At 47.0% G+C, this 10,480-nt stretch overlaps 1 protein-coding gene across 1 annotated transcript; it reads right to left on the bottom strand.

Moving 5' to 3' along the window:
- Positions 1-936: 936 nt before the first annotated feature.
- LOC142001094 (guanylin-like) lies at positions 937-9,922 on the bottom strand. Its single transcript, XM_074976025.1, has 3 exons — positions 9,860-9,922; positions 1,483-1,669; positions 937-1,001 (listed from the first exon to the last, which is right to left on the bottom strand). Exons 1-3 carry the CDS (start codon positions 9,920-9,922, stop codon positions 937-939), a joined length of 315 nt encoding a protein of 104 aa, XP_074832126.1.
- Positions 9,923-10,480: the final 558 nt, after the last annotated feature.

Raw genomic sequence — 10,480 nt, 5'->3', positions numbered from 1 at the left:
ACCGGCAACTTCGAAATCCCCTTATTCCTAACAGCAGATGGGAATAAGGGGATTTCAAATTTGCTGGGGTCCTTTCAAAAAGCAGCCCCATCTGGATGAGCTGGGCGGCGGCAAGCCGCTTCAATTTCGAAGTGCCGCGGCTGCCGGCATTCTAATGAGGCGCTGAATATGTATTTCAGTGCTTCATTAGTAAACTTCAAAATGGCCATTTTGAAGTTTTGAGCTAGTGCAGACGTAGCCTGTGAGTTGGTAGCTACTGATACTATATGCTCCCTCTCTTTTGAAAGTTCAGCTATGCTAACCCTCCCATCTAAAAATTTTAGAATGCTCAAAGAAGGTTTAATTTGAAGCTAACAGCACAAAATAGATGGTCTGAAGTATATATTAGAGGAAAATTGGTGTTTTGTCTGTCCCTAATTAAAAAATGTTTGGTTTATAGACTGAGGAGTAGGGCTGGTGGCCAGAGAAGAATGAATGCCATGCTGTTGGGTGTTGAGTGTTTTCCAGTGTTGCTAACTCTTGTGAATTTACTGTGCACTTTGTGACATTTGGTGTATTTTTAAAGCACCAGCTCCTGGAGTCAAGTGATTATCTGAGTATCTTGCATTTAAAACATAAACTGAAGTTTTTGGCCCTCAGGGCATAATGGAGAAAAATCTTTGAAACAATCTGTCAGCTCAAAAACTAGAAGACAAATTAAAAAAAACAAACCAACCAACATTCCAATTTATTATTGTTTATTTGTGGGGTAGGGTCTGGCTGCTGATTTTCAGTGTTCAGTGCTGGCAGGAGGGAGAGGGGGGTCCAGCAGGTGGAGGAGTCACAGCGTCACCATCTTGTTTTCTCCAGCCAGCAGAAAGAAGAGAGTAAAGGGCAATGGAGCTGGCACAAGTTCCCATAATGCCTGGTGGGGCTGGAGGCTGAGGCAGACTCTCTTTAACAGCCAGTGCAGGCAGCATAAGCACAGATCTCACAGAGTGCAGGGGATAAGGCGATGCGGTCTGAAATCAAAGACAACAGGTAAGGTTAGGGCTGGCTTCTCCCTTTCCTCTAATGACCGGGCCCTCCAACTGCTCTCAGAGCCACAGACCATTCCCAGCTGAGTGCCTGGGCGGTATGCAACTTCTGGACCCTGTCACAGCAGAACATGGAGGGCCTCTTCGCTCTAAGAGGTGGGGCACCAGCCTCCTCTGAGGCAATGTACAGGGAATCACAGGGCGAAGGACAGCAAGAGCTGCACACTCGTGGTCAACACTGATCTTCTCCAGGGACAAAAGCTCCCCCAGGACTGAGAGAGAGGGAGAGATGGGAAATCAAACCCCAAAGCATTGTGGAAGGCGTTGGCCCTGTGACTTACAAGGCAATAGAGAGAGGAGAGCAGAGTGGGCTGAGACGTGAGGGGCAGAGCTGTGGGAGCCCTAGGGACGTATTTGTCCCTCCTGGACAAGGCTGGGGGCTGGGGTGCCACCGGTAAATACCTACTTAGTTCCTCAAAATTCACGTCTGCGTGCGGGTCGGCACACAGGTGCTGGAGCTCCTTGGGAAGGTCAGGGCTGTCACACACGCGGGAGGCTCTGGCACTGCGCTGCTGAGGACGCTTGGCCACAGGACTGTCCTGGAGGTCTTTCAGCTTCTTCACAGATTCCAGGGGAACTGAGAACTCCCCCACCTGCCATTAGAGAGATACACTCAGCACACACTGTCCTTCTTAAGGCTACAGCCATTTGAGTATCCTAGAGCCTTATGTATGGATTATCTTCTTTCAAGGAAGCTACCTGATTGGAAAACCAGGGATTAGTCCAGATCCGCACGGAAGTCTCCATTTAGCCACTGTTATTGCCATTGAACAGTAAATACACAACTAGACTCTATATTTTCAGGGGAATACACATGGAAATTGACACTACTCAGCAGGAACAATGATGACAGAATCTAGTCTCTGAGTCCAGCCTATTGAAATATAGGGCCAACGTGGTCTGTGTTACACTGATGTGAATCCCAGGTAACTCCCTGATTTGGTCCTGTCCCAGGATTTTACATGCCAAACTACAGCTATCCTTGATGGTTCATAGACAGTTGGAGAAACACTGGTACATAGGGGAGCATGAAACTTTATAGCTGCCGTTGAACCATCTGGCACTGGTCACTGCTCATTTCAGGTCACTAGAGTAGCTGGAGCATATGGCAATTCCTTTGTGCACAGAAGGAGAAGGCCTCCATGGCTTGAGTGAAGTGGGGCAGATAATTTGGTGATATTCTCCCATTGAATGCGTCAGTCACCTTCCCAGAGTCCTTCACACACAGTCCCAGCATTCTCCACTTGCCTTGGCTACCAGCTTGGCAATGCCCTTGTGTACCACCCGTATCTCCAGCACTTCCTACTCTAACGGTAGCTCAAGCTGTTCATGCAGCTGTTGCAGCTCAGCTGAAAGACCTGCAAGGAGGTCTAGTGATTGGCTCCTTAGTAGAGTTAGTCAGCAAAGCAGCTGGCATTAGCATTTCCCGGCCCTAAGCTTTTCTCATGCATATACCTATGTTCTCCCCTCTGAAACAACACGGTAGCCTGAACTTTACCATCTATACACATTGTTTTAGGAGATACCATGTTCAGGATTGCCACCTGCTGCGATTTATTTGCAATAGCTTCCTTTCACTTCCTGGCTGATGTTTGCAAATCATTAAACAGTGTAGGGGTATGGCAAATTAATATTACTGTTGCTCTTGACTGAGTCTTTCCTGCACATTGAATAAACACATTTTCCTTCTTCTGGATATAACACAGCTGGCTTACATATGTATCTAGTACCCTTTGGTGAGGCCTAGATTTCAACCTTGATAGCACATGATAGCTATCTAATCTGTTCACCCAGTTTTATGTTCATAGTATGTCCCTCCATCATTATGGGGCTCTATAAAATGGTTCAGAGCAGGGCCATGAAAATTATTAAAGGGTTAGAAAACATGCCCTTTGTAATAGATTCAAGGAGCTCAATAGGGCAACAAGTTCTAACACTTAACTTCCCCACCCCACACCCCCCTTCTGCCACTCCTCTGCTCCTCTGATTTGCCAACCTTGATAATTTTGGAACTCTGCGCTTTATATATGGAGTCTGTTCTGGTCTGGCTCTGATCTGAAGAAGTGGGTCAGTCCCATGAAAGCTCATGACCTAATAAATTATTTTGTTAGTCTTTAAGGTGCTACTTTACTGCTTTTTTGTTGTGATGGAATACAGACTAAGGCTGCGTCTACACGTGCACGCTACTTCGAAGTAGCGGCACTAACTTCGAAATAGCGCCCGTCACGTCTACACGCGTCGGGCGCTATTTCGAAGTTGAAATCGACGTTAGGCGGCGAGACGTCGAAGTCGCTAACCCCATGAGCGGATGGGAATAGCGCCCTACTTCGACGTTCAACATCGAAGTAGGGACGTGTAGACGATCCGCGTCCCGCAACATCGAAATAGAGGGGTCCTCCATGGCGGCCATCAGCTGGGGGGTTGAGAGATACTCTCTCTCCAGCCCTTGCGGGGCTCTGTGGTCACCGTGGGCAGCAGCCCTTAGCCCAGGGCTTCTGGCTGCTGCTGCTGCAGCTGGGGGTCCGTGCTTCATATACAGGGTCTGCAACTAGTTGTTGGCTCTGTGTATCTTTCACTGTTTAATGAAAGTGTGTCTGGGAGGGGCCCTTTAAGGGAGCGGCTTGCTGTTGAGTCCGCCCCGTGACCCTGTCTGCAGCTGTGCCTGGCTCCCTTATTTCGATGTGTGCTACTTTGCCGTGTAGACGTTCCCTCGTTGTGCCTATTTCGATGTTGGGCTGAGCAACGTCGAAGTTGAACATCGACGTTGCCAGCCCTGGAGGACGTGTAGACGTTATTCATCGAAATAGCCTATTTCGATGTCGCAACATCGAAATAAGCTATTTCGAAGTTGGGTGCACGTGTAGACGTAGCCTAACACGGCTATCTCGCTGTCACTACTCAATGGATGTGATATAACCCTTGATTTTAGCAAAGCTTTTGATACAGTCCCCCACAATATTCTTGCCCATAAGTTAAGGAAATATGAATTGGATACATGGACTGTAAGATGGATAGAAAGCTGGCTTGATGGACAGGCCCAACAGGTAGCGGTCAAGGACTCAGTGTCTGGTTGGTGGTCAGTTTCAAGCGGAGTGCCCCAAGAATCAGTTCCAGAGCTAGTGTTGTTCAACATCTTTACTAATGACCTGGATGAGGGGATGGATTGCATCCTCAGCAAATTAGCAGATGACACTAAGATAGGGTGGTCAGATAGATACATTGGAGGGTAGGGATAAGGTCCAGAGTGACCTAGACAAATTGGAGGATTGGGCAAAAAGTAATTTGATGAGGTTCAACAAGGACAAGTGTAGAGCCCTGCGCCTGGGATGGAAGAATCCCAAGCACTGTTACAGGCTTGGGATCAACTGGCTGAGTAACAGTGCAGCAGAAAAGGCCCTGGGGATTACAGTGGATGAGAGGCTGGATATGAGCCAACAGTGTGTCCTTCCAGCCAAGAAGGCCATTGGGGTGCATTAGGAGATGCACTTCCAGCAGATCTAGAGATGTTATTATTCCCCTTGACTCGGAACTGCTGAAGCCAAATCTAGTGTATTGTGTCCAGTTCTGGGCCTTCCAGTATAGAAAGGATGTGGACACTTTGGAGAGGGTTCAGCGAAGGGCAATGAGAATGGTTAGGGGTCTGGAGCACATGACTTATGAAGAGATGCTGAGAAATTTGGGCTTACTTAGTTTGCAGAAAGCAGTCAAGTAGCACTTTAAAGACTAGCAAAATAGTTTATTAGGTGAGCTTTTGTGGGACAGACCCACTTCTTCAGACCATAGCCAGACCAGAACAGACTCAATATTTAAGACACAGAGAACCAAAAACAGTAAGCAAGGAGGACAAATCAGAAAAAGACAATCAAGGTGAGCAAATCAGAGAGTGGAGGGGTGGGGGGGAAGGTCAAGAATTAGACTGAGCCAAGTATGCAGACGAGCCCCTGTAGTGACTCAGAAAGTTCCCATCACGATTTAAACCATGTGTTAAAGTGCTGAATTTGAATATTCTAATTCTTGACCTTCCCCCCGACCCCTCCACTCTCTGATTTGCTCACCTTGATTGTCTTTTTCTGATTTGTCCTCCTTGCTTGCTGTTTTTGGTTCTCTGTGTCTTAAATATTGAGTCTGTTCTGGTCTGGCTATGGTCTGAAGAAGTGGGTCTGTCCCACAAAAGCTCACCTAATAAACTATTTTGCTAGTCTTTAAAGTGTTACTTGACTGCTTTTTGTTTTGATAGTGTATAGACTATCACGGCTTACTCTCTGTTAGTTTGCAGAACAGAAGCGTGAGGGGCAATTTAATAGCAGCCTTCAACTTCCTGAATGGGGGCTGTAAAGAGGATGGAGAGAGACTGTTATCAGTGGTGACATCTGGCAGAACAAGGACCAATGGTGTGAAGTTACAGAGGGGGAGGTGTAGGTTGGATATTAGGAAAAAATATTTCACCGGAAGGGTGGTGAAGCACTGGAATGTGTTACCAAGAGAGGTGGTGGATTCTCCATCCCGAGAGATTTTAAGTCCCAGCTTGACGTAGTCATAGCTGGGATGATTTAGTTAGGGTTGATCCTGCTTTAGGCAAGGGGCTGGACTAGATGACCTCCTGAGGTCCCTTCCAGCCTTAGAACTCTATGAACAGTCTTAACACAGAGGCATTAAGGGGCAATTTGATAAAAGTCTATCAATACCTACGTAGAAGCATAGACGATTAGGGTTCGGGTTGGAAGAGCTCTCAGGCGGCCATCTAGTCTAACCCTTTGTTCAAAGCAGGACCAACTCCAACTAAATTATCCCAGCCGTTGGATTTTTTCCCCACATGAGGAACAAATATTTAATAAGGGCTCTTCTGTCTAGCAGAGGCAGGTGTAAAATGATCCATCAGCTTGAAGCTAGACAAATTCAGAAAGGAATCGAGGGTACATTTTTGAGAGAGAGGATAACTAGCCATTGGGCTAATTTACCAAAGGTTGCAGAGGACTCTCTATCACAGGTCGTATTAATATCACACATAGGTTTTCTTCTAAAAGATAGGGTCTGTTCAGACAGGAATTGTTTGGAGGCATTTCTGTATCCTGTGTTTTACAGGAGGTAAAACTAGATGATCACAGTAGACCTTGCAGGTCCCAGAATCATGGCATGTTTTAATTCCATAATAGAGATGGTTGCACTTCAGTGTAAAGTGAGATGGTTCCTACAGTGCTGTGGTGACATTTACCCTGACCAGAAGGTAAGCGAGATCTCAGACTGCTCTCTGCAGATGTATGAATGTCACCCATAAGCTGCGTCTACACGTGCACGCTACTTCGAAGTAGCGGCACCAACTTCGAAATAGCGCCCGTCGCGTCTACACGCGTCGGGCGCTATTTCGAAGTTAACTTCGACGTTAGGCGGCGAGACATCGAAGTCGCTAACCTCATGAGGAGATAGGAATAGCGTCCTACTTCGACGTTCAACGTCGAAGTAGGGACCGTGTAGACGATCCGCGTCCCGCAACGTCGAAATTGCTGGGTCGTCCATGGCGGCCATCAGCTGGGGGGTTGAGAGATGCTCTCTCTCCAGCCCCTGCGGGGCTCTATGGTCACCGTGGGCAGCAGCCCTTAGCCCAGGGCTTCTGGCTGCTTCTGCGGCAGCTGGGGATCTATGCTGCAGGCACAGGGTCTGCAACCAGTTCTCAGCTCTGTGTATCTTGTGTTGTTTAGTGCAACTGTGTCTGGGAGGGGCCCTTTAAGGGAGCGGCTGGCTGTTGAGTCCGCCCTGTGACCCTGTCTGCAGCTGTGCCTGGCATCCCTATTTCGATGTGTGCTACTTTGACGTGTAGACGTTCCCTCGCTGCGCCTATTTCGATGTTGGGCTGAGCAACGTCGAAGTTGAACATCAACGTTGCCGGCCCTGGAGGACGTGTAGACGTTATTCATCGAAATAGACTATTTCGATGTTGGCTGCACATGTAGACGTAGCCATAGTCTTTGTGTGGCTTTGTGATCATTTGGATAGAAAGGTGCCATGAACCAGTGTAGGATTAGTTATCTTAAAGATAGTAAATCTTTATATTACCCCAGCCTCTAGATGGTGCCTAAGGAGATCATGGAGAGGGAACTCCTATGGAGCATGACCCATGGTACCCACCTCTCTTTTCCAAACAGCTCCCAGAAGAAAGGAGTAGGATCAGGTAGGGAGGCAAGAGTCCCCCCTTTGCACTCCTCTTGTGCCTCCAGGCTTGAGTAGGGTGAGGTAGGTTTCCGAAGGGTATCTGAGTGCAGGACTCACACCACTGCCACACAAGTCTGAGCAGGCCTTGTACGAGCAAGTGCTGGGGTTCCACGCTGCATTACAATAGGTCAGCACAGGAATGCCTCATGGGAGACACACTCAATCCATGGTCTACAGGATGGAATGGGAGCATGAGACCCCCAAACTACAACTCCCACGAGGCACAGTGGCCACTCAGGAACACACACACCCTAATATTGACTTGAAATAAAATATTTGTTCAGATCTGCCCAATGGAAAATTCAACCCAAAGTCTTCTTTTCCTGAGGAAAGTTTACGTCATTAGACATTATCTACCTAGATCTTGTGGAGGGTGGGGGGGGGGGGCATTAAATTTGTGTATTCTGTATTTTTTTTTTCCTAATCCCAAATTCTTTATCCTCACCACCTTTTTCCTAAATAGCCTTACCTCTTGCTAGAGAGTTTTAGCTCAATCTGTGCCTTTCTGAGTTCTCAATTATTTCAAAAACAATCAGGCACTCAATTAAAATTAAACTCAGGAACCTATTAAACCCAGTGACAGCTTTAATTATGTACTGAAATACCTGGGGCATAATGGTTACTGTGGTTATAGGGGACATCTGGGAACAAGCCAATAGTCAGCCACTTAGCAAAGGAATAAACTTATAATGATTATGTTTATCAGTATTATTTTCCTTATTGGTTGTAGCACCAAGAGGGCCCATCATGGTCAAATCTCCACCATGATGCTGAACAGAGAGTCAGAGAAGGACCCTGCCTCAAAGATCTTAAACCTAAATGCAAAGGACAGGTGCAGGGTATGGAGAAGTGATATGAATGTAAGTCAAGCAAAATAGGTAGAGGTTTTCCAATGTCACCTTTCATAGAATTCCAGGGCTGGAAGGGACATCAGGAGGTCATCTAGTCTAGCCCCCGGCCTAAAGTAGGATCAAACCCAACTAAATCATCCCAGCCATGAATATGTCAAGCTGAGACTTTAACAATCCCTGTGGATGGAGACTACATTGCCTCTCTTGGTAACACATTCCAGCGCTTCACCACCCTCCGGGTGAAATAGCTTTTCCTAACATCCAACTTACACCTCCCCCTCTGTAAGTTCAGACCATTGGTCCTTGTTCTGCCTGATATCGCCACTGATAACAGTCTCTCTCCATCCTCTTCAGAACCCCCTTTCAGGAAGTTGAAGGCTGCTATCAAAGTGCCCCTCAGTCTTCTCTTCTGCAAACTAAATAAGCCCAAATCTCTCAGCCTCTCCTCATAGGCCATGTGCTCCAGCCTCTTAATAATGTTCATTGCCCTTCACTGAACCTTCTCCAATGTGTCCACACCCCTTCTATACTGGGGGACCCAGAACTGGATGCAATACTCCAGATGTGGCCTCACCAGTGCTGAGTAGAGGGGAATAATAATGATTTTGGTCTATGTTTTTTTGTTTGTTTAGTTTGTTCTTTGGGTGTGCTTTTGTTGCTGGCTAGGCACATACTACACACCTGAGCTGGCCTGATAATATTGAAATTGATTCCTTACACAATCTGGTCAAAGATGGCTCATCGGCAGCAACTTCCAGTATGTCCACCTGTTTTGCATACCCATTGCTTCCTGCCCCTCTGGGCTATTATTAAAGATTAAACTAACAACAGGCTGTAAGAAGCTGGGTTACTTTCCAATTTGTGACAATGTCTTCATTCAGGCCAGACCTCCCTGCTCAGATTTCAGCAGCTCTTTCATTCTGATGATGCTTAAGCAGTGAATGGCCCAAGAGCTCAGATCAGAAGGAAGGGAACTAGGATTTCTCCTCTTTTTGTGGAGCCAGCATTGAAGAGAAGATGGACACTCACAGCTCAAAGGGATCATTATCTTTTTTTTTTGCAGTAACCAGATATGGGTGAGGCCTGGCTGTTTGGATGGCCCTGCTGAACTGCCACTGCCACGGTGCTGCTAGCTCCCCTAACTGTGGAGATGAAGAGCAGGGAAGAGGCCATCAGCTGGGGTTTCTTCACATTTGTTTTAATAAATTCTTTCAAACATTTCAACAACAGTCCAAGTACATCCAGTTCTGTGCTAGTGGGACAGTGTCCCTCAGTTCAGAGAGTTGGTCCTCTAAGAACTTGTGGCAAACAATAGATGCAACTTTCCCTCGCCTAGATGCTCCCCCAGCCAGGTGGTGCAGGCTGGAGCAGGGCTTGGCAAAGGCAGCTTGGAACGTATGAATTCAATCACTCCCAGCCCTCTGGGGCTCCCCGTACTCTGATGGGGGTAATTTCCCCTGATGTTAGTGGATGCGCTTGGAGCGCCACTCCTATAGAAATCAGGTCACTTTTGAGTGCTAAATATGGATTTAGGGACTAAATTCACTCGTTCAAGTTTGAAGACCTGGATCTTCATTTTCCTCATCCTCAGTTCTCATTTTTGCTCACCAGAACCCATTTCCCAGAGGACTCTCATGTTTGTGATCCTCAGGTGAAAGATACACCAAGCCTGCTTAACTCTATGTAAGGCCACTGAGGCTTCAGAAGGGATTAAAAAACTCTTACCTTGACCATGACACAGTCATGCACAGTGTGCACAGACACAGCTGCGGACAGAAGAGCCTTCATGCTGATCAGAAGTCTGGGGAAGTGCCTCTCACCTCTCTCCTTGTCTACAGTTCCTTAGGACCTGGTTCTCTTTACCTGAAGGTGCAATTTTTAAAGAGCTCTCCAGTAGTTACTGTTTAATAAAGACACCTCCTTGCTGGCTAGGGTCAATCATATATTTCTTGGTAAAGAGCAGATTGGAGGGCCTGGGTGGAAACGAGCAAATAAGAGATTACAGTAAACCACAATCGAGCTGTTTGAAGTTTTACATCTGTGGCTTTGTGTTCATGTTCTAATTCACCACTGACAACCTCTGCAGCCCTGCTGTGATGGAGATCAATACTGCAAGCTGCTGGGTGCTTCCTGGGAGGGGCCAAATGAAGCCAGAAGTGCCCTCATTAGATGTGGTACATGGAATAACCCAGTTCCAGATGTGCCGAGACTGTACTTCATCCCCCTGCAAAGGCTTAGCCCAGGTCCTAAACAGCTCTGAAGTCCCACTCAGCCTTTCACAGAAGGGTCTGGACCCATGTTTCTTAAACTTTTTGAGGGCACGGAACAAAAAACAATAACATTTGT

The sequence above is a fragment of the Carettochelys insculpta genome, chromosome 23 (assembly GCF_033958435.1).
Source record: "Carettochelys insculpta isolate YL-2023 chromosome 23, ASM3395843v1, whole genome shotgun sequence".
In the NCBI taxonomy this organism is placed as follows: Eukaryota; Metazoa; Chordata; order Testudines; family Carettochelyidae; genus Carettochelys; species Carettochelys insculpta.
The sequence above is the reverse complement of the archived record's forward strand: the minus strand, read 5'-3'. Positions and strand labels throughout refer to the sequence as shown.